The sequence below is a fragment of the Neolamprologus multifasciatus genome, chromosome 1, assembly GCF_963576455.1.
Source record: "Neolamprologus multifasciatus chromosome 1, fNeoMul1.2, whole genome shotgun sequence".
Lineage (NCBI taxonomy): Eukaryota > Metazoa > Chordata > Actinopteri > Cichliformes > Cichlidae > Neolamprologus > Neolamprologus multifasciatus.
Genome location: NC_140439.1, coordinates 24,187,071 through 24,211,924, shown reverse-complemented (window position 1 = coordinate 24,211,924; position 24,854 = coordinate 24,187,071). Strand labels below are relative to the sequence as shown.

The 24,854-nt window shown below is 38.9% G+C and overlaps 1 protein-coding gene across 1 annotated transcript in view; it reads left to right on the top strand.

Annotated features, from left to right (window-relative positions):
- The window catches only part of csmd1b (CUB and Sushi multiple domains 1b), a 437,934-nt gene that overhangs the window by 337,695 nt on the left and 75,385 nt on the right, over positions 1-24,854 (top strand). The window contains 8 exon segments of the mRNA XM_085164942.1: positions 726-852; positions 1,247-1,458; positions 3,507-3,698; positions 5,706-5,844; positions 12,813-13,000; positions 14,425-14,619; positions 22,960-23,076; positions 23,213-23,326. Coding sequence (XP_085021068.1) covers positions 726-852; positions 1,247-1,458; positions 3,507-3,698; positions 5,706-5,844; positions 12,813-13,000; positions 14,425-14,619; positions 22,960-23,076; positions 23,213-23,326 — 1,284 coding nt within the window.

Sequence of the window (24,854 nt, the reverse complement as noted above, 5' to 3'; positions counted from 1 at the left end):
GAAGAGTTTCAACATACAACAAAAAGAAATGGGAGTGAGACAAAACATTTTTTTGAGCATGCAATTTATTGAGAACAACGCGTACACTGAAACAGGCTGTTTTACAGCTGATCAAAAGTTTGGGTTCACATAATAATAATAATAATGGATTGGATTTATATAGCGCTTTTCAAGGCACCCAAAGCGCTTTACAATGCCACTATTCATTCATTCGCGCATTCACACACTGGTGGAGGCAAGCTACGGTTGTAGCCACAGCTGCCCTGAGGCAGACTGACAGAAACGAGGCTGCCATATCGCGCCATCGGCCCCTCTGGCCAACACCAGTAGACGGTAGGGTAAAGTGTCTTGCCCAAGGACACAACGACCAGGACAGAGAGCCCAGGGATCAAACCAGCGACCTTCCAGTTACGGATACGCTTCCCAAACCACTGAGCCACAGTCGCCACATGCCACTAATAGGCCAAATCTGCAAAAATGTGGATTCAAAAAAATGATATTTTTTATATAAGTTATCATAAAATGCAGTACTTGCTCCAATGTTTCTTTATGCTTTCTTTTATTATGCATAGTAATGTCTGCTATGGTGTTTTAAAATATCTTGGTTAATATGCATTAGTGAATGGATGGATGTGTTTCAGCTGCTGACACTTTAAGCTGCATAAATTAAGGCATCAAATATGCACTTTTTTCCACTCTCATCTTCTTGCTTCCTGTCCTTGTAGCTGAGTGCGGAGGTCACATAACTGGTGCGGTGTCTGGACGGATTCTGTCTCCAGGATATCCTGCTCCATACGACAACAACCTCCACTGTACCTGGACTATAGAGGCTGATACAGGAAAAACTATCAGGTAATTTAAGTGCACGTGAGTAATGTCGCAATGACTTGCAGTTATCTGGGGTATTTCCTGTTCTACATTAATGGTAATGCTTCACAAAAGGATTGAAGAATAGAAACTGGCTTTTTTAAGTCAAATAAGTCAAAACAAAAAAACGTTCTTTTCCATCCTGGGTAGGTTTCGGTAGCTAGCTACCATTTTATACACGCTAATGATTACTAGTATTTATGGTTAATATAGAGCAGCAGCAGTATTATAAGGAGAAACTCCCATATAACATCAACCTTCATTCACCGAAGTCTAAAATGACCAATAATACAATTAGTCATTATGCCACTATGAAATTTGAGTTGTGCCTCTTTGTTGATGTGAAAGTAAACAATCTTGTATTTTTGTATTTCCTCAGCCTGCACTTTATTGTCTTTGACACCGAGGTTGGCCACGATATTCTGAGAGTTTGGGATGGTCCGTCGGGACCATCAGATGGTGGGATCCTGTTGAAAGAATGGTCAGGGCCAGCGTTACCTGAAGACATCCACTCGACTTTCAACATACTTACGCTGCAGTTTGATTCTGATTATTTCATCAGCAAGCAAGGATTCTCAATACAGTTCTCCAGTAAGTAGCTTTCTCTTTATACTGATATCATTAAACATGAGGTAGAAGAAGAACATTTGAGTTACAAGAAACTGCTCAGAAATGTAACATGATTCTACTAAATCTGTAATTCGGGTGGTCTGCCCTACTTTACCCCTCAGATCCCTTTATGAAGGAAAGCCAATTACAAAATTACCTATTAATTTCGTTAAAACTCACCACTCATCCATATAGTTTTGTGGTAATCATATAAACCCTATTTTGGCTATAAGAAAATTAAGCTGGCATTAATGTGGAATTTAACAGGATTTCTGAAAAAGCTTTAGTCATAGAATCAAATGAGACATTTAATATCTCACCTTGGGAGCCATGTTCAGAAAGTACTGAAGTAGCCCACCAGAGACGTGTCTCATTTCATTTTTAGAACATGAAAGATTTATTTGGGAAACTGTAGTCTTGTGTTTTCTGTTAATTATTTTGTAGATAATGTTAATGAATTGATCTTTTTGTTCTGTTTGTGTTTGCGGGTTTTTTCCCCTTTTTTTTTAAGATGAGCTCACTGAACCTAAGCTGTTGCTGCCGTTTGTCCCAGGGCAACCTGCATGGTTGTTGTGCCATTTTGATGCAGAGATGCCCTTTGGTATTTGAGTCAGTGGACCCCAAAATGTCTGTGCATCCTCCTTTTAGATTTAAATCTTTTTGATCCACTATGGCACCAAAACCGATCAGAGGCACACCGAGAAAGAACATAACATAACAACTAGGCGAGAATGTCAGCTGATGGTTCACGAGACCATTTGTACACACTTGTTCTTTATACAGGTGTGTGTGTGCACACAAAAGTCCAACACGCATAACTGTCAGTTTTTTTTTTACAAATATTTAAAAGTAATACAAATTTATTTCTACATATTTCTCGCTTTTTCTTTCTCGCATCCTTACACATTGTCCTGTTCTTTCCATGTGGAAAACAATAAATATTTGCCCTTGGTAACATCATAATTATAGCCCTATTATTCCATTACTATGGTAATGACCTTATATTTTTACCTCCGCATTGATTTAGGAGGTGGTATTCTCCACCGTTCGCATTTATTTAAAGCCAAGTTTTTTTTTCTCCTTACTTCTTGACTTAACACCTTAGATTTATCTTTTAAGCCCCTAAGGGGTCCAGTCCCAAAGGGTGGATAGATATCCCTTCTCTAAACAGTCTGGAATTTCAGAAAACAGAAAGGGACAATATTTAATATTCAATTTATGCTGTATTTTTTAACATAAATCATTTTTTTTCTTAATCTTTAGACAATTATTAATCTGAGGCAACCAAGCTATTTTACCAAATAAAATGTCAGAGTCAGGGTCCTTTATATTTGGCTCTGTTTCTGTTGACCATACCTATGAAATGTTGTATATAACATTTTTAATGTAAAATTGTACATATAAAATTACATTGTTCAGTCTGTTCTGTTACTCTTATAAAGCAATTTTTAAAGCCCATAAAGTGAATTGTGTGCTCAAGTATGCTTGTGCCATTTTAACACCAAACTAAGAGGAACTCTGAAAATTAAAGTCGTTATAGATAGGTTTTTGTTTTTCAAGTCTTAAATCGTATTTATCTGTTCTATCTTAAAAGTAAATAAATAGAAATGTTATTTGTTGATATGTAATACTTAAAGTATTTGGAGCACCTTAGGGCTGATTGTGCTGTAACGGGCAATGTAAGTTCATCTAAATCTAGTTATCCCCCACTTAGCACACTGCTTAGCTTGAAGGCAGAGCCAAAAATTACCTAACTAACTTGTTGGGGTCACTGTGACCACGTGTGTCTCCTGATATCACTACTTCTGATAAGTAGAGTAATTATATTAGTCACTGTCAGCATGATAACATAATAATAAGCTCCATTTGGACTCACTCTGCTATGCGTGTGTGTATTGTTTTTGCTTCTGCTGCTGACAGTACGACACTGGCAGTAATGTTACGTTTGAGTGCATCTGTCTCAGTTCCTTTTGTTCTCTGTGCTCCTAGTACGTCAATATTTGTCTGCCTTTGTTTTCTGCACTCTCCAGCCACAACAGCCACGACCTGCAATGACCCCGGCATCCCTGTCAATGGTTCTCGATACGGGGACAGTAAGGAACCTGGTGACAGTATGACATTCCAGTGTGACCCAGGGTATCAGCTTCAGGGCAAAGATACTATCACATGTGTGCGAATGGATAACAGATTCTACTGGCACCCTGACCCTCCAACATGTGTAGGTAGGTGTACAGCTCTTTGTGGATCTCTTACTGCCAAGCTGGACCTTCAGTTAATTCACCTGATACATTACACTTTGTTTGGGGGCTTATATATATCATATAGCACACTAAAAAAATAGAATACGATGAATTAGATTATTAGATTAGATTAGATTAGATTAGATTAGATTAGATTAGATTAGAGATTATATCTCTCGGCTGGCCTGGGAACGCCTTGGTGTTCCCCCGGATAAGCTGGAGGAGGTGGCTGGGGAGAGGGAGGTCTGGGCTTCTCTGCTTAGGCTGCTGCCCCCGCGACCCAGCCCCGGATAAAGCAGAAGAAGATGGATGGATGTTATAAAGGCACTAGTAGCATTTTTGTAGTGGCTCGTTGTTTTGTTTTGTACATTTGAACACTACACAATGGTAGACTCCACCTAAGGTTATATTTGGGTTGGACACTGAATACCCTTGGTATGTTTATCCTGAGGTTTGATCTGTAGCACTGTCGAATGATGGAAATAATGTTGATTGAGTTCCCATGTTAAACAGTTGAACGTCCGGCGCACTTGCTTGTTTGCACTGTCATGCTTTTATGTCTTTGTATTCCTCTTTACGGTCTTCTTAAGCATTTGACTTCTTCACTAAAGGACAAACATGTCCTAAAGCCCTGAAACCTGCCTTATGGTTTTAATTAATTAAATTCATTGAGCTTTTCAATAATACAATCACTAATACAGCAGCTTTTCTCACCAGACAGCCTACGTATTTATAATGCTGCATGCCAATATTTTTTGAATTAACAGTGCTCAGGTGCCAAACTACATGACCTTAATGTGTCACATTCATTTTGTTGATAAACTGCGTCATCCAGTTCAGTTTTGTCTCACATGTGACATTGTGTGTCACGTTAGAGTAGATGGATGTGGAAATCAAAAGAAATTACCATTCAAGGTCCTGAGCTACATTATTTTAAATTATTCAAGGATCAGAATGGACAGATTTCACAAGTCACTGAAAACTCCTGAAGTAGCAGGTTGCTTGTGTCGTCAGCCACCCAGCTTGCACCAAGACACCACAGACAGCTGGCTTACTGTTAGATGCTACGGTCTCCTTTTCTGTTGCCTTTTCTTATCAGCCACCAGTGTATAGAAGTCCTCCAGCAGAGTTACACAGACCAGAGATTGCCTTGTAACCATGCGTGTGAAACACATTATTCTTTGTCCCTGATATTGCCTTTGACTCTTTGCTAGTGACCTCACGTTTTGCATGAATGTAGATAAAATGTTGGGCTCATATCTCGCTCCATTTTCGCTTTCCTTAGAGGGTGCTTTCCTGTCCTGCACTTTCACTTCAGGTAGCGAGTCCTCTGTGTTCAAAAGCTCCCAAGATTAAACATACTATACACCACTATGCACAATGGACTTAGTGTGTTAGTGTGCTTCTGCTTGTGAGTGATTTGCAAGTGTTAATGCCTTTGTTTACTTCTATTTCACTGTTGATAATCCATTCACACCCACCTGCCAGCCCCAAGACACATCTCTGTTTTGCTAACTCTTCCTTCACATCACCAAATTGCTGCTTGAATGCATCTTTCTGTCTCTCTTGCCAATATCTTTTTCCTGCTCTCTGGCTTCTTGTGGGATAAAAGATCGCTGGGGGCAATTTTCTCTCTTAACTACCCCCAGCCCTACACTCTGCAACTAAATCTTGCACTCTCTCTCTCTCTCTCTCTCTCTCTCTCTCTCTCTCTCTCTCTCTCTCTCTCTCTCTCTCTCTCTCTCTCTCTTCTGCTGTCTGCAACCACCTTTGGAGGTTATATTGTCCACTAGGGGTTTTTCCCACTGTCCTCACCAATCTCTGCTATACTTGCCATTACCAACTAACTCATTTTGTCTCTGCCTTTCTGTGGGTTTTATATGACAGGTCAATCAAGGGTTATTCTGAGTCCAAATAACCCCAAGCCCAATGCTATGTAATAATGTTTCTCCCTTTCTTTTCTCCCTCACTGTTCTCTCTCATCTTCAGCAACATGTGGAGGTAACGTCAGTGGTCCTTCTGGGGTAATTCTGTCTCCCAACTACCCCCAGCCCTACCCGCCTGGGAAAGAGTGCGACTGGAGAATCCGAGTCAACCCAGACTTTGTCATTGCCCTCATCTTCAAAAGGTAGATTACCTATTAATTGTATCTATTAATGAAAGACTAACCTTTTACCTTCCCTTTTCCCAAGCATGTATGTTTATGAACCTTAAGCTAACAATTGCAGCTGACTCAGTAGATGAAAATTTATGTTTTTGCCACTTTAAGGCAGATTAATCATACACACATTATTTTATGTGTTTTCCCTTATGATAAAGGGGTGGTTCCTGCTCTATTTTCTTAAAGGGAAATGTTTAAGAGGTGTTGACATAGAAATCAAAGCAACTTTGACAGTTTCTGATAACTTCGTGTTAATTAAGGTTTTATAAATGTCACATTATGTAATGTGTTCTGCATGAAACAAAGCCATGTTGAATCGTGTCTAACTATTGTGCCTGAAAATGTTGATATTTCTCACAGTCACTAAGACATGTCTTATTGGCACATTCTGGTAAGTATTTAAGCTTGTTTTGCTAGAAAAATTATTAACAGATTATATTAGGATGTTGCAACAGGAAAGATCAGAGACTGCAACTGTGATAGACACATCAGGACAGGCCGATGATTTCACTGATGATATAAATAATTAAAGTGTTTGTCCAACTGTGTGAGAAAACATTAAACATTTTAATTTTAAAGATTTTAATGAATGTTTATAGAAGTTTATGTTTTAGTGTCGACTCCATCTAACTGTGGCCATCGCAGAGTCAAAAAAAGTCATTCTGCAGTAAAATTCATTGTTTTTGTAGTAAGATTATCTCTTTAGAAATCATAACCTTTTAACAGCCTAAGGCCCAGATTTACCAAAGGGACCAAATTAACAGATAAAAAAAAAATGGTAGAAATCCACTAATGGGAGTGGAAATTCGGAACTAATATATATACACTGCTCAAATTTAGGGATCACTTTTTAATCAGAGTATAGCAAAAAGTCAGTTAAACCTCAGGATATTGGACAGCCCCCAAAACTTACTTTATTTTTCTCTCCTCATCTTTTATGAGAGTTTTTCCACAATGTTTGCATCTGGCTAGGGCCAGTGTCACTACTGATAGCATGAGGCGATAACTGGACCCTACAGAAGTTGCACAGGTAGTTCAACTTCTCCAGGATAACACATCAGTACATGCCATTGCTGGAAGATTTGCTGTCTCCAAGCACAGTCTCAAGAGCATGGAGGAAATTCCAGAAGACAGGCAGTTACACTATGAGAGCTGAACGGGGTTGTAAAAGGTCCTTAACCCATCGGTAGGACCGGTATCTGTTTCTTTGTCCAACTACAAACAGTATAAGCACTATCAGAGAATTACAAAATAACCTCCAGCGGGCCACTGGTGTGAATTTCTATGACCAAACAATCCGAAAAGACATCATGAGGATGGCTGAGGGCCCCACATTTTCTACTGGACCTCATGTTTTCCAGAAACTCAGTGATGCCCTGGTCCAGATCTGGCAGGAGAGCCCATGGATACTATGTGTCGACCCATTAGGAGCATGACCTGGTGTTAGGCATGCATACAAGCGCAAGTGGGGCCCATACAAACTACTGAGTACCATTTTGAGTTACTGCAATGAAATCTCTGCAAAATGGACTAGCTTGCCACGTCGTTTTTTCACTCAGATTTTGGGGTGTCTTTGAATTAAGCACTTTGATGGTTGATCATTTCCATTTCCACAAAATGATGCAGCATCTATTAATTTCTTACATATTACCTAGTCCATAACCGTTTAGATATCTAGCATTTTTTCCATTGTCATCTAATGCGTTTTCAAAACAGTGTACAAAGATGTGTACAGATCGTTTTTGACTAATCTGCATTCTACCAAGAGCATCCCTAATGAAGGGATAAATAACATGTTAACTAAAATAGTTAAAGTTTAGGACTGTGCACATGTTTCCTTCTGGAAGCAGAATGGCATCAAATTAAAAAGAGGCAGCTGGTGGAGAATCAGTATGTTTGTGATATAGTCTTCTGTTACATATTATTGTTAACTCTGCTGATAACCTTGTCTAATCTATTACAAGCTAATCCACAAAATAAAGCTAAAACTGAAATCTGTAACTTTTGACATGTATGATTTTCAGAAGAATACAGTTATTTACTGCCAAATCCTGACCCATACAAATATCAATGAAGCAATTGTTAATGTTCCATTTGCATAAATGTGCACATAGCCCGTCATTAGATATGTCTGAATCTAATTCCCAGTAATTGCTTCATTTTGACAGATGTTTGAATGTGGTGTTTAAGAGACCTGACAACAAGGTAGAAGTCCAAAAAAGCTGTTCTGCGTGTTTCTCTGCTGAAAGGAAAAAAATTACAGATACTTTTTTTATCTTTGAAGAATCTTTGTGGAGAAATTGGACTAAAAGGCTGAAACACTGCCCATCATTCACTATAAAAGCTAATTTGGCTGCCAATACGTACTTGTAGGCCTTTTGAATTGGGATTCTCCTCTTCCCTCACTCCAGTGTGTCACACTGAGTTCAGCTCAGTTTAGCTAACAAAGCCAAAAAACAAGAACTGTTAAAATTTCAGGGCGAAGACTGTGCAAAGAGACAGATGTCAAGACAGATGCAACATTTTGGCACCGCGTTCATAGCTTTTTGCATCCAACGCTTCCAATTACATGCTCATTCTGACTCTCATTTTCCCCCGGCATTCCGAATAAATTGAGGCTTTTAGCGCCAACTATCGATCATAATAACACATGCTTTTATTGCGTGTTAAATACAGTGCAATTTGCAATAAATTGCACGTGTCGAACCTTAGCCATTTCTATAATTCCTACCTGCGTGCATGCTTTTCGGTCACAAATTTCACATAGCTGTGATTGTTAATAAATCTGACCCTAAATCTTTTTAGTCTTTTAAGTTTCATCACTGTGACCATTTTGATAATGTCCTACACATAGGAACAAGGTATTCTAAATTAACAGTATCTAATGATCTAATCAGTGCAACATTGAATACATCACTATACAAATATATATATATATATATATATATATATAGATTGATTGATTGAAAAGTGCTGTGACTGCATGCAAAAAGAAATTAGAATGATCTTTTTCAGACAAACACACTAAACGTGATGCAGTGAGATTACAGATACTATTCTTGCCTTGAAATTCCTGAGTGAATAAAATGAATTTCCAACCATTTAATGTTTTGTTTTTTGGTAATAGGGCAGTGTTTATTTACATTTTGAGTTCTGCTTGTGCCTCAGTGGTAAATATTTTACAAGTCACAGTGGTTAGCAGCTTATAACTAAAGCAAAAGTGAAGACTTGAGCTTCAAATGTAGCAAAAGAGATAAAAGCAAAGCGGACTTTCTCCAGATTGCCAAAGGAGAAAAAATGACCCAATTTTTGCTTCATGTTTTTAAGCTTGAGAGATAATTCCCTTCTGTTGTAACAGTGAGGCAGTTTTATTTTACTTCTAATTAAGCTGTATTGATATTGGTTGTTTTCTGAATGTTGTGTATCATATTTTTCATGATTTGTTTAAATTTAGCTGTTATTTCTAAGCTTAGCTTGAATAGACTACAACATGACCCAGTTAGTAATGACTTCCTGATCAGCCTTTGCATTTAATCACAATGTGTTTCTCCAGTCAAGACAAACCTAGTTTTGAGATGTCATTATCTGAGCGTCCACATCCAAGTGACCTTTCTTTTGTAGCTGTTTTAAAAGGTATCAGCCTGACATCTTATTTCATTTGTAAAATAACCTAAAATGATATTTTATGTATGTTTTAAATTTACAGGCTATTTGGAGTCATTTTAAAACAAAACACATCCGTATTCATTTCATTTCCATGTCATTACAATATATTTTGAAATGTGTAATTCATTTCATAACAGTCTACTCTCTCAATTTTATGTCATTGTCCCTGATTTTTCATCCAGATCTTAATATACTCTAGTTTTACTGTTGTGGTTTGTAGGGTAATAATGTTGTGCCATTTCTTTTCAGCGTGATCTTTTATTTTAGTTTTATCACACTTAGTTTCTTTAGCATTTAGACCCACTTGTATTACTAATGCAAAAGGTATTAGTAAAGACCATTTGAAGCTCCGTCAGTGCAAATGGGGTTTGGGTGTAGTTAATCTTATTTTATACCAGACACAAAACAGGCCTTAAACTGAAACATTCATTGCACTCATTTTAACTTTGGTAATTTTTGCATACTACATTATTAATGTGTATTTTCAATAACTAATTTTGCAGTGGGAAACTTGACGCCTGTTTTAGCCTTCAAAAAAGTAAGGGAAATACAGTGCCTTGCAAAAGTATTCGGCCCCCTTAAACTTTTCCACATTTTTTCACATTACAGCCACAAACATGAATCAATTTTATTGTAATTCCACGTGAAAGACCAATACAAAGTGGTGTACACGTGAGAAGTGGAACGAAAATCATACATGATTCCAAACATTTTTTACAAACAAATAACTGAAAAGTGGGGTGTGCGTAATTATTCAGCCCCCTGAGTCAATACTTTGTAGAACCACCTTTTGCTGCAATTACAGCTGCCAGTCTTTTAGGGTATGTGTCTACCAGCTTTGCACATCTAGAGACTGAAATCCTTGCCCATTCTTCTTTGCAAAACAGCTCCAGCTCAGTCGGATTAGATGGACAGCGTTTGTGAACAGCAGTTTTCAGATCTTGCCATAGATTCTCGATTGGATTTAGATCTGGACTTTGACTGGGCCATTCTAACACATGGATATGTTTTGTTTTAAACCACTCCATTGTTGCCCTGGCTTTATGTTTAGGGTCGTTGTCCTGCTGGAAGGTGAACCTCCGCCCCAGTCTCAAGTCTTTTGCAGACTTTTCTTTTTTTTTTGCAGGTTTTCTTCCAAGATTGCCCTGTATTTGGCTCCATCCGTCTTCCCATCAACTCTGACCAGCTTCCCTGTCCCTGCTGAAGAGAAGCACCCCCAGAGCATGATGTTGCCACCACCATATTTGACAGTGGGGGTGGTGTGTTTAGAGTGATGTGCACTGTTAGTTTTCCACCACACATAACGTTTTGCATTTTGGCCAAAAAGTTCCATTTTGGTCTCATCTGGCCAGAGCACCTTCTTCCACATGTTTGCTGTGTCCCCCGCATGGCTTGTGGCAAACTGCAAACGGGACTTCTTATGGGTTTCTGCTAACAATGGCTTTCTTCTTGCCACTCTTCCATAAAGGCCAACTTTGTGCAGTGCACGACTAATAGTTGTCCTACGGACAGATTCCCCCACCTGAGCTGTAGATCTCTGCAGCTCGTCCAGAGTCACCATGGGCCTCTTGGCTGCATTTCTGATCAGCTCTCTCCTTGTTCGGCCTGTGAGTTTAGGTGGACGGCCTTGTCTTGGTAGGTTTACAGTTGTGCCATACTCCTTCCATTTCTGAATGATCGCTTGAACAGTGCTCCGTGGGATGTTCAAGGCTTGGGAAATCTTTTTGTAGCCTAAGCCTGCTTTAAATTTCTCAATAACTTTATCCCTGACCTGTCTGGTGTGTTCTTTGGACTTCATGGTGTTGTTGCTCCCAATATTCTCTTAGACAACATCTGAGGCCGTCACAGAGCAGTTGTATTTGTACTGACATCAGATTACACACAGGTGCAGTCTATTTAGTCATTGGCACTCATCAGGCAATGTCTATGGGCAACTGACTGCACTCAGACCAAAGGGGGCTGAATAATTACGCACACCCCACTTTGAATGATTTTCGTTCCACTTCTCACGTGTAGACCACTTTGTATTGGTCTTTCATGTGGAATTCCAATAAGATTGATTCATGTTTGTGGCTGTAATGTGACAAAATGTGGAAAGGTTCAAGGGGGCCAAATACCTTTGCAAGCCACTGTATGTCAAATAGTTTATCCGTGATTTTCTTTTCTTTTTGCTCACCAAGTCAAATTTTTAAGTCTCACAAAACAAAAGTTTATATGTTTTGTGAGACTTAAAAATCTAAAGATCTTTCTATAGTTCACTATAGTGCTGAAAAATCAAACAGAAAAGTACTTTTCTGCTACTTTTGCAATATCGCTGCACTTAATGTCAAACAGTCAGTCTCTCTCCATCTCTTTCTCTTTATGTTTCCTTGCTATGACTGGACACACAAACTCTTACACAGACGCACACTTCCAACCAACTGATTCAAAGTCTATGCATCTGTGAGAGAACGAGCTACTATACACATACGTGTAGACTTGTAGTCAAGACCGCCTAAACCAAGACCAAGACAATACCAAGACCAGAGGGTATCGAGACCAAGACAGACCGAGACGAGACCAAGACAGAGACTGAGACGGAGACAAAAAAGTCTTTAAACTGCAGCCAGATGCTGCATCGTTTACAGGTCACAGGCATATTTATGTGTTTTTGCAATGCACTCGCACAGCCCTCCTCACCGCTGTCTACTGTCTCACTCGCTTACTGAGAGGACAGACGCACGCTCCACTTGACTGTTGCGTCTCTCACCCTCTCTGTTTTCCACATAATGATATTATCCTACATACTTGCATGTGATTGACCAAGACCAAAGTCCGTCGAGACCAAGACAAGACCAAGACCACCTAAAAGTGGTCTTGAGACATCCAACTCTACACGCGTGCTTCGACTATAAATGTTACAGTACATGTTGTCCTCTTTCAAAGTGCGACAACAGGATGACCAACCTAATAAGACTGCTGTTGCAACAGTTTCCTATTTTTCTAAATGTCTTAAGTTATTTATGTTTTTGGTCAAATATTTCTGTCTTCGTTTTAACAGAGTGACAAATATCCAGAAAACATCAAACATCTCAAAAAGAAAGCAAGAAGATGAGTTGACGATTACAATGGAGATAGCTCAAACTGACAGCAATTAAACGGCACACATACCTAACTGAACGTACAGTTCTGTGTTAATTGTTTGGACACTTTGAAAACTACCAACAAACTTACCAATAAGTATTTTTTAGGTCTAAGATTTTTTTTGATTTTTTTTTTTTTTTACCCAGTTTTAACATGGAGCCAAGTTACGACTTCCTGCACATCTATGAGGGTGAAGACTCTAATGGGCCTCTACTAGCAAGTCTCCAAGGCAACCAGGCCCCAGAGCGGATAGAGAGCAGTGATAACAGTCTCTTCCTTGCATTCAGATCGGATGCCTCGCTGGGCATGTCTGGATTCGCCATCGAATATAGAGGTAATTAAACCAAAAAACTTTTGGCTTGACATGTCCAGGTATACTTTACATTTGGCTACATTAAATAGATTTAAACAGCTTATGATTAATTCTTTAGTGATTACAACTGTTTGAAACTATCCCATTACTTAATACAGGTGTATTAAGTAGTTTCATTAATTATCAGCAATAGAAGAAATGTTGTGGTGAAGGTAGAAGTACTGATTTGAGTAAAAGTGATACATGTTAGTGGTATACAGGATACAGGATAGTGTTAGTAACCGTAGTGTGCAAGCAGCAGGAGCATAGTTTTGAGTGTAATAGTAGAAATAGTAAATACAACTCGTATCAATAACATTCACTTTCAAAATAGCATCTCAGTATAGGCCTAATGAGGTTGAAAAGAACAAGGCAAATCAATGTAGGTTTCTAGCAAATAAAATGTATTTTATGACTGTTTCTGCACATTGAAATGCAAAACGGTGAATGTAAAAACAATAATGTGCTTGCATCGGGTTTACTGATTAAAAAGTCGATGCAGGATTGTTTAGTGTGCAGACTGGATCAAATTTAATCTGCCTATTCTTATTAATCCCTTCATACAGGAGACATTTTTGTGGTTTGTTTTATTTTTTGTTTTTGTTTATCAGCCGAAAACGGTGCTCCTTGCCAGCCGATGAGTTGTTTACGTCAAGTGATTGTGACTTATCCTGGTTTGGCTTGACTAGGGATGATTTAACGCTTATAGTCAATACAGCACTTAGTTGATTCCTTTATCCTATTTATGTCTAGTTTTTTAAAAAGACCATCACCTATTCTGTTGTTGGTCTCATCACACTACCTTACACTTCTGTACTTCTGTCATTATTCACTACCTTTCATCTGCCATCTTTCTAATTAAAATCCAGCCTTAATCATCTCTCTGTTTCACTTCTATCTTGCCCTCCACCCTTCTCTGTCTTCCTGCCCATTTCTTTTCTCAGGCATAATATCTCATTCTTATTGGCCGATCACAGAAAAGCAAACAAGCTGGTCCAGCTCCAAGTCATAAAGATCCAAGACACTGTTTGACCACTATTTGTCTCTTACTACTTTATCGCCATCTCATTCTTCTTCTTGTTTGCTCTTTTTGTTTTGTTTTGTTGGTGGTTATTTGCCCTTTTATATGGGAGTACATATTGTAATTCGAAATGCTGGACTATAAAGATTTATGCATATTGTAGAAATGTACAGCTCTGAAACTTTATTTACATTCTAATAGAAAATTGATTAATGTATTTCCTAACAGTATCATAATTTTCATTGTTACACTGCCTTTTCTGTACCGCAGGTTGTTGTACTGTTATAAGTTTGCAAAAAAAATCTAAGAAAGTAAATACAAATTTTATTTTGTAATAAAAACTATTAGGCTGCTCTACTCATACAGACACTTTCCCTCTCAACAGAAAAACCAAGGGAAGCCTGTTTTGATCCCGGTAATGTTATGAATGCCAGTCGGACAGGGTACGACTATAAATTGGGATCTCAGGTCTCCTACAGCTGTCACCATGGCTACACAATAGCAGGTGAAGATACCATCACCTGTGTCATGGGTCCAGATGGAAAGCCAGTGTGGAACAAGGCACTGCCATCATGTAAAGGTAGGAGTGACGCATCAGGAAATACAACCTTGTGCGTATTGCTGTACCATAATATTATTGTTACAGTGAATATTTATTAGAAATCTGGCAACTCAGAGGTTAAACTGCATACTGTGTTCTCTGTTTGATTCCAAATTGGGACCTTGCTTTTCCACTCTCTCTCTCTATTTATTATCTAAATTTCATATGAATCTTGGTCATTGTTATACACTATCTGGTGGCAACACTGTAGGTTGTATATCTCGCTTCAGCCATCGAGCCTCCTTTCTGAGGAATGATAGGTCCAGTCTTTCAAAATCATAGACTTTATTTGGACAACTCCACCATATATATTTGGCAACTCACTCCATTGTTTTGTATTGTTTTTTTTATAAGGATTGGACAATACCCCCCCCCCCCCCCCCCCCCTTAAATTAAAAGTTTATTCAGTGCCAACTAGCTAACATATTTTAACTGCCTCTCCAGAGAAGCTTTTGTTCTGTGGAGGACTGGACTTTAACACCACTGTCTTGGATTGGATTGCAGCTTGTGATTTTAGGACTTATTGTACTCTGAAGATCTTCTGAGCTTAAGGGGAAGGGAACTAGTTTGTAAACAGAACAGAATAAGGCTTGCAGTCTGAAACCTTGTTAAAGACGGTGGAATGAAAGTCTGTCCTTGGGACAAGCGACACTGGAGAGGCAGCTGATTATATTGCTTCATTATTTATTTACAAGACCAACCACATTCAAAAAACCCCAATCCCCCACTTCCCATTCCCAGATCTGGATTTAAGTGTAGTTGTAGTCTTTGTGTGTGTGTGTGTGTGTGTGTGTGTGTGTGTGTGTGTGTGTGTGTGTGTGTGTGTGTGTGTTAGTGTTATCAAAGCAGTCAGGGATTGGGGACTGAGCTGTCTGTGTGATTGACAGCTCAGAGAAGCAATGAAACGACACCTGCCAGAGTGCCATTCATGGTGTATATGGGTTTGTGTATGTGAGAGAGGCATATCTGACTAATGCCATGTGGGTAAAAATTCAGATAAGCCACAGAGCAAGGAGGTAAGAATTAAAAATGGTTATGTGCACATAGACAAAAAGCACATATTCCTACTTCGAAAAGTCTCCTGTGAAAGCTCTGTTTAATAATGTCTGGGAGACAGTCACGGGCATTCAGGGGTGTGAGAGAATAAGTATGGGATGATTGTAGTCATAGCAGGTATTTGAGAAAAGCAAAAAAAAAAAAAAAGAGCAAGAATAAGAGGTTATCAAGTCATTTTATTTCATCCTCTCCTTCATCGACTTTATTTCAAGGTAATACTGCCACTTAGCAGATTTAGCAGACCAACCCAACCTTTTGCCCAGGTATTGTTACACAGGATAATGTTTTACTATACAGTAAGACCATAATTTAATCAATAAAATAAAAAATAAAATAAAATAGTCTATCTGGTAACTAAGTTACTTATACACACACACACAAGCACACACACAAAGTGTGCAACATGTACACATATACACATATACATGTGTATATGTTTTCTTTTACTTTTTAACTTTATTATTGTTAACACTATTTCAGTAATACCGGGCCTGCTCTCTGGATGAGAGTTTCCTAAATGCAAGTCAGTTTAATTCCTGCCCTTTCAGTGATCCCAATAAATGGTTAGATCTCCTGAGATTGTCATTACCTACATTATAAACAATTCATATAGTCAAAGCAGAACGATTTGACTAAATCCCACTCTGCAGTCTTTCGCCTTTGCTCCCTCAGCTCTGATTGCACATTGAATTTTCTCACCGCATAGTTAGGGAAGTTGCTCTGTCTCTGTGTCTGTCTCTCTATCTTTGGGCAGCTCCTGGGGCTTTTAGACCAAACTCATTAGACAGGGTGAGACCTCTTTAAATAATACATCTCCACTTACACTCCCTCCGTCTCCTTTTTTCTCCCTTTCATCCCCCTCACTCATCTCCCTTCTACTCCTTTCCTTTGCTTTTTTTCTCTGTAACTACTTCTCACTCTCCCCTGTATCTCTCTTCAAGATTTTTTCATCTTCTGTCTTTCTTATTTTACTTTCCTCCTACCTCTTCTGTCTGTGTCTGATTTGCTCTGTATGTTTCTCTCACAATTTCTCTCTTGCTCTCTTGCCCCTTCTTGCCTTCTCTCTCTCTCTCTATCTCTCTCTCTCTCTCTCTCTCTCTCTCTCTCTCTCACACAAACACACACACACACACACGCGCACGCACACACTCTTAGACACATACAAACACCTCCCATCTCAAACCGCTCTTTTATTGGTTTCCATGGTAACTAAGAGCTGGTGCGAGAAAGAAGGAATTCTCCGTGACTGTTGATAGGGTTGTGTGTAAGACCACATGTGTGTATGTGTGTTTATGTGAGAGAAGAGACACAGAGGTAAAGTGAGAGAGTGACATAGCTATAATAGAGTGCCGCCTAGAGGCAGTTTCCTTACACACGCGCAGCATGAACAAACACATGGGTACACACATACCTCAAAAAATCGTACCAGGCGTGCATATAGAGTGGTAGAAAAAGTAAGAGAATCCTGCAGAATTATGTATGAGAAGCACTGGTCATAGAGGAGACAAACAAAGTCCATACTAAATACATTATTCAATGTTGTCATTCAGGTAAGAAATAGTCATTCAAATGAAATCAACAAAAGGTATTTAGATTCAAGGTAGAAAAGCTGGAATTTACATTACTCATCAGCAGATGAGTTATATTTTTGTGCTCCAAAAATATATTACCAAATATCAGAACTTTTCAGTGACAACTTTTCTTGACTATAAGCCAAGGTTGAATTATTTATAAAAAAATATATGCAGAACTCTCTACAGTGTAAAAACAGCACTGCATGCCATTATGTAAACTTGTAAAAGAATCACTGAGGCGAAATGCTTTATCAAAATAAGTTACGGGATAGTGTGAGGGTGACTGTCCACCAGTGGAAGATCAGTTAAAGCTTAGAAAATCTAAGAACTAAGTATTTTAGTGAATTATTTTAATCAAAGGATATTTGGTATTGAAGTGACCCAGTCAGAGTCCAGATCTAAATCGAACAGAAACGCATCATAACCTCTTAGAGCCATTCGCACCCAGCAGGTTATAAATATGGCTCTTATGAAGCAGTTCTGGGAGAAAGAAGGATCCGAAATTCCTTCTGAACTTTTTCCAGGTGCTATCTGTAAACACAGTTAATGTGTTGTGTCTGCAGAAGAAGGAAGAAGGACAATTAAAAGCCTTACAGAGAGCTAATAGGGCATAATGCTTCCTGTTCCTGGTGAGCTTTTAATTTGAAACATCTGTAGGAAATATTGAGTTTTATGGTCAGTGTCAATACTTAAAGAGCTAAATATTACCTAATATATTGTAGACAAGAACTGACTGGAATGAAAAGGTGAATGAAAGCAGCATATCTCTTGACAAGTATGAAAAGACTAAAGTTGTTATACTGGTGGAATGAGTGCTGTAGTACGGTGCATTATACCGAATTTGCCAAGTGAGCACCGGTAATTTCACGCTTTCTCGGTGGATTCTGCCCATGTTAATTCACGCTCGCATTTGCTGCCAGTGCTGCTGGTGTTCAGGGCACATGCTTGTTGACTTGATCTAGACAGAAAACATATTGCGAGTTGCAGGTATAAGTCTAAAAGGACTTTTTATATTGGCTTTTTGGATCTTAGTATGTTTTTTATGTCTGCAACTTCAAGGTGAAAATGATAAATCTGGATCCGAGGTAGTACAGGGAATACAGAGAAAGTCTTATATTGTATTAATCATTCCGTTTCTATAAAAAGGGTTATAGACTTACATATATTTTACTACTTTCATTTTACTGCTACTTTCTATGAGAAAAAATGTCATTAGATAAAGACATTTGAAATGTGCAAGACATGCAAAGCAAATGGCATAACCATTTTTTTTCTTGAAGTTTTCATGGATTTCATTCTCATTGTGCGTCATAGTATAAATAATGGATTCTGTTGTGTATGTGTTGTGCTCAAGAATTGTGGTTATTACACTGTTGACAAATTGATCCTTTTCTTGAAATGTTGAAGTGACAGCAGTGGCTGTGTTTATGGTTCCAAAAAACACTTACTGGATGAACTGCAACCCAACTTTAAAAGTTTAGGACATTTCAAAACTCTTTCCTGTACTCCTGCAGCCACCATGAGCCCTGCTGTGCCTGTATGTGTGTGTGTGTTTGTGAGAAAAAAGGGAAAATGAGACGCAGAAAGTACTACAAGAGTGTTGTGTGTGTGTGTGTGTGTCGATGATCAAAGCTCATAGATGTGTGAGAGAAAGAGAGTGACTTGCATAGCATCTTTTGCATTTATTTGTGTGTGTGTGTGTGTGTGAGAGAGAGAGAGAGAGACAGAGGGTGTGAATGATCAAAGCGCATGTGTGTGTGTGAAGGCTTTTAATAAGGCTGACACCTGAGCCTAGAGCAGCACCACTGGGAGATTGTGGGTAGATCAAGACAAGACCTCTAGACCTGAGGGTTTGAATGCTACAGCACAACAAAAATCAATCCAGAAAGTATCAATCAATAGAAGAAAGAAAGAGCATGATTACTATGATGCTTTAGGAAACAGGAAGAAAGTAGAGAGGGATATGAGTGGGGAGGAGGTGGAGGATGAGTAGGTGGGAGTACAGCAACTGTCTAGCAAAGAAGTAGAAACAAGTTTTGTTGTATTTATATTCTTAGGATGTAAATCAGTTTTACCGAGTGAGTCTTAATGTCCACACATGGACTCAAAGACTATGACATATGTTACAGATAAGTCCTTGAGGGCTCAAGGCTGTGCTACTGAGAAATCGGAAAGTGCTTCAGGGCTCTTTGGTGGAATTTTTGAGCCCACAGTTTTCGCAAGACTGAAATGCTGAAATCTTTGCTTGAGGGAATTATCCTCAAGGGGCTGTTGAAGTGGATGTTCAAAATCATCCAAAAGGGGAAAGAAAAATAACATTAGAGGGGCTACCAACTAACAACGTTTAGGCTAACATGATACTGTGTTTTAAATTACTATCAGACAGTTTTATGAAACCACATATGAACCCACACCCTTAGTGTCACTTCTTAGTTTCACAGATTGACCTCTAACCCAGGCAGTATATTAATTCACAGAGTGCTGGCCCAGTTCTCAGGCTGTCCTTATAACCTTTGCACTCCCATGCTCTCACATTTTCAACAAGCACGGAGGTGACGCTAATTATAGTCCACTAGGGATCACAGCTGATATTGTGGGTGCACATTGGGACTAAGCCAAAGTGATACACACCATAGCAAGTTGAGAAGAGCAGAGGCCGGACAAGGTGAGAAGGGAAGGGATAAGACTTACATGGTGAGTGTGTGCGTGTGCCGGGGAAGGTGACACTGACAGATTTGCTAGTTGCTGCTGTTTTTTTGTGCACACACATGCACGCACACATTCAGAGACACTTACACAAATGTCAATGACCTCTGCTGACCTAACCTGCAATATAAATGTCTGCACACCCACATGCTGTTCTCGCTAAAGGTTTGCAGCTCCCTTGGGGGTGCAAAAAGATGGAACAAGCTACTGTTAGGTGTGTTTCTTGTGGGTCATGCATTGGTGGTATGGATTAATAGGCTATTTTTGAAACTGCACTACACTAATACAGGAGATCCCACACTGTGCTCTTGCACAGCACCACATAAATTCAGCCACTAAAGTTTTTATCCCGCTGTGTTGTTGTCAAGAGGAACTAACTACTTTGAAGAGGGTGCACCAGAACTTTGGTCTCACTTATGAAAGAACGTGTGGCTCTTTGTTATAGCCCTCTCCTGAATTGTTTTTAATGTGATATATATCCACCAAGTGTTGCTGCTGCATCACACTTAATGCTTCATAGTGCCATGGGATGTGTTGTTCATGGGTAAATGCGTGGGGCTTTTTTCCCCCCAAAGAATCCACAGTGTCGTTGATTGTTTTCTACATCGTTAAGTGGAGACATCACTTTGAAAAAAATATATATTTTACCTATTTCCCACATTTAATGATGAGATGAAAAATGAGATTTCCTATATAGTCCGCTCTGTCCTTAGTGAATATCATACATACACACTCTCATACACAAATGCACATGCCCAGATAGATATCAGAAGACGTTTACATTATATAACAAAGCCTTGGAGCCACAACGGCCCAAGTGATATTTGGGGACAACACAAGTTTTCTGCTAAACTAAACAACTTTGGAGCCAATTGCAGTCAGTTGTATTAAAAAAAAGAAGAAGAAGAAAAGAAAAAAAAAGGCAAGAATAAGAGATTAGAGTAATGATATGCTTGCCAGCTTCTTTTGCAATGGGCAGTGCTCCCAGGAACAGGGAAAAAAATGAAAAGGAGACATGGCTAAAATCTGTACGCTTTATTGCAACATTATGTCTCTAAATAACTGAAGCAGCAAAGTGGATGAAACTGTTTGGCCACTAATGCCAAATGTTCCTTGAAATGTTGTTACCTTAGTTGTAGAGTAGCAGTGGAGCAGAAGAGGATGCTTTTATTTTCACGTGTATTACAGTATAGTGATATTTTTTTCCCCTGCATATCCCAGCTTGTTAAGAGCCTCAGATTAAAGTCCAGGGTCAGCTATGATATGTTGCCCCTGGAGCAGATAGGCCTAAGGGCTTTTCTCACAGGCTAGGTGTAGGAGTTTGGAAGTGTTGGGGCTTTAAACCCTGACCTTCTAATCAGTAACCTAGAGCGAGAGAAGTTACACTAACGCATTCAAGTTTTTTATCTTATGTTTCTTTGTATCTTAAAAACAGATTGAAGTGGAACAATGAGGCTACGCTGACCCTTGATGTTAAGGATATGTAAGGGCATTGGTTTCTGCAAGTTAGGGTACATTTTTTTTTAAATTTTGATATTTAGTTTTTTCAGATAATTGTTACTGATAGTCAACGTGTGCTTTTTCGATATGTTACTGATCACACTCGCACAGTGTCACTCCTGGAGACTGTCCAGAACAAACAGACTTTGATCTGTTGACCACTGAGCAGTTCCACTGGGTGTTGAGGGCTTTGCTCAGTGATCGTAATGAGGGCGAGGTGAGTGTTTCCTTTTCACCTTATCCACATGATTTTTTCCTGCCACTCTGGAGATTGAAAGAAAAGTACACTTGATAAGAAATAAAAAAATAAACAAGAACCAAAATATAGACATTCCTGCACTTGGATGCGAGTATAAACCTTCTAGCAACATTTAAACTTTGTGCACAAGAGTGTAAGAGTGATTACTCTGAAAACAATAAGATTCAAAAACATTTATCACACTTGAATTGATAAATATTATGTAGTTCTGCATTACTCGTACATTTACATGTTTGATCTAACGTAGTTGTAGAGGTTCTAGGAATCTTAATCAAGGTTGATTAAGACTCCTACTAAAATCATTTTACAAAGCAGGTGGAGCTTATGCAGAAATATCATGGAGAGTATTGCAAACACATTTGATTGGATATATAGTTAGCAGACTGCTGTGAGCCTGAAGGGCTCAACTTCATTAATGCAAGTGAGCAAGGGGTTACTGCTGCACTGATAAAATGCTCTGAGAGACAGGATTTCAGACCTGAATCATCGCTATGAATATGACCACCACCGTATCATATTACATACCAATGCCAAGTCCTGCATACTAAGTTGCATCTGTGTCTTTTTAACATCAAATTAATTAATATTGGGGACAGCATGTTGGTGTAGTACTTAGCACTGTCACCTTACAGCAAAAAGGCTCCTGGTTTAAACCTCTCAGTCGGATCGGATTTTTGTGCCGAGTTTGCAAGTTCTCATGTGCCTCCGTGGACTTCCTCCTGCTCTTTGCATGTTAGTTTAGCGGGTGACTCTAGCTGTAGGTCGTTGTCTGTTTCTCTGTGTTGACCTTGTGATTGATTGGTGACCTGTTTAGGCTAAACAACAGGTTGGATGAATAATTAGTATTGGGTTGGTATTCTACGTACTTTCGGTATCTACTGTTCTTTAATAATACGGTTTTTATATGTCCAAGAACTGCAGCTACGTGCACAATTAAAAAAAAAAAAAAAAAAAAAAAAAAAAACAATTAAAATTGTGCACAATTTTAATTGTGCACGTAGTATCTCCACAATTTGTAACAATCAAAATTTGTGTGCATCAATGTGAGTTCATTTAATTTAGAATTCCCTGGTTCGGTGTACTTTGGTATTCATATTTTCAAATACTGTGTTTATTTACTACTTTATAAAACATGTGGCTATTGTGCTGTAGTTGTAAAATATCTAAATTACATTTTAAAATCTTTTAAATGAAAAGCTTCTAATAATCACCTTCTGTGTACAGCGCCATGCGGAGGACAGTACGGTGGATCTGAAGGGGTTGTTTTGTCTCCAAACTATCCTTTAAACTACACGACAAAACAGACTTGCTCCTATTACATCACAGTGTCGCCTCAGTTCGGTAAGTGCATAATTACAAAACTGCTTACAGTCAGTCTTGTAATCAAAGCACAGAAGACTTGTTCAAATCTTGAAATAATCATTTGTCCAGATTTGTTTTTATTTGTCTGTTTTTTTTTTTTTTTTTTTTGGTCCAGTGGTGTTTGGTCAGTTTGCTGTCTTCCAAACAGCAATGAATGACTCAGTGGAACTGTTTGATGGACCCAATGACAACGCCCGATTGCTCAGCTCCCTGGCTGGTTCACATTCAGGTGAGTCTGTTGATCAACTCTAGTGCCAGAAACAGCCAGACACAGCCTGAGGAGTTTTTTTATTTATGCAGTTTTTTTATTTTTTTAATATTATATTGTCATCAAAGAAACTGTTGTTTTATTGTTTTTTCAGTTATATATGCATGATATTATACTTTTGAAAAGCTGCCCCACCTACAATTTTCCCTTTTTTTTTTTTGCACTGTTGAGCTGTTTTCGAAAGAGGAAAATAATGAAATCTTCTGTAAGAAAGCAGCTCTGGGGGGCTGTAGAACACAGCACCAGTGGTCGTTATCACAATTTATTTGACAGTGATGTATTTGTGGAAAATCCATTACGGGTTATCTTTACAAGAGGAAATCAGCAGTAGAAAGCGTCTCACTGGGGCCATACAACATACAGTAGCACTGATACTCCTTAACAGAATCCTTCATGGGTTTTCTTATCTTCCAACTTTGAGTCACCCCAGCTTGCCAATGTTTTGAGCCTTTACACAGTAATACAGATGGATGGAAATAGAAAGATATGACTAATTTGATCTAGATGAAAGGATATTAATAATAATTTGTTAAATAAATAAAAAAATATAATGATTAACATCGTTGCTGGTAAAATGCGAAGGCATCGCCTCAGAGTTTAACTTTTGTGTGAATTTTGTATGTTATGGCCTGGAGGCACGCTGCAGGGGAATCCCCTTAGAAGTGACGTTTAGTTCCTTTATGTCAAAATCATAACTTTCAGAATATTTTCTTTCTTGTGTTTATTCTTTTTTTCCCCCACTTTTGCTACCTCCTTTCGCTTGTAGAATTATAAGGGAAGAAAATGACTGTGTTTAGCAAACAATTAGGGGTGCAACGATACTCGTATCGATATCGAACCGTTCGATACAGTGCTTTCGGTTCGGTACGCATATGTATCGAACGATACAACATTTTTAATTTATTTTATCAACTTTCCTTCTGATGATGCTGTCTGTGTTGAGCGCTCAGTGGATCTGCGCTCGACAGTGCAGCCTAGGCGGAGTAGTCGAACACAGATTCACTGAGCGCAGGGCAAGCTAGCGAGACAGAAGCTAGGCTAGTTGCAACATGGCAAATTGAACCTCCCCCACCCTCATTCAGATCTGGCGTTTGGAACTATTTTGGTTTTCATGTGATGTATGACCCTGAAGGTAAGCCTGTCATGGACAAAAGTAAAACAGTATGTTGGATGTGCCAGCAATGCTCAATTGGTGGGAACTAGTGTGTTAGCGCAGTTAGCTCGTTAATGTGTTGACGTCTTCCAGCCCCACTCATGAGGTGATCCGCGGTAGCTCGTTAACGGAGATTTGCCGTGTTGTGACGTTAATGTCATTTCAGATTTACGCTGACAGCACTAGTGGGAACACAACCAATATGACTGCACATTTACTCCGACATCATCCTAGTGCAAAGACAAGTGGAAGCAGAGAAAAACAACAAGCAGCATGCTACAAACTTTACCCGAGTCATTTAGACAGCCGTTAGCACACGATTCTCCTTATGGGGAC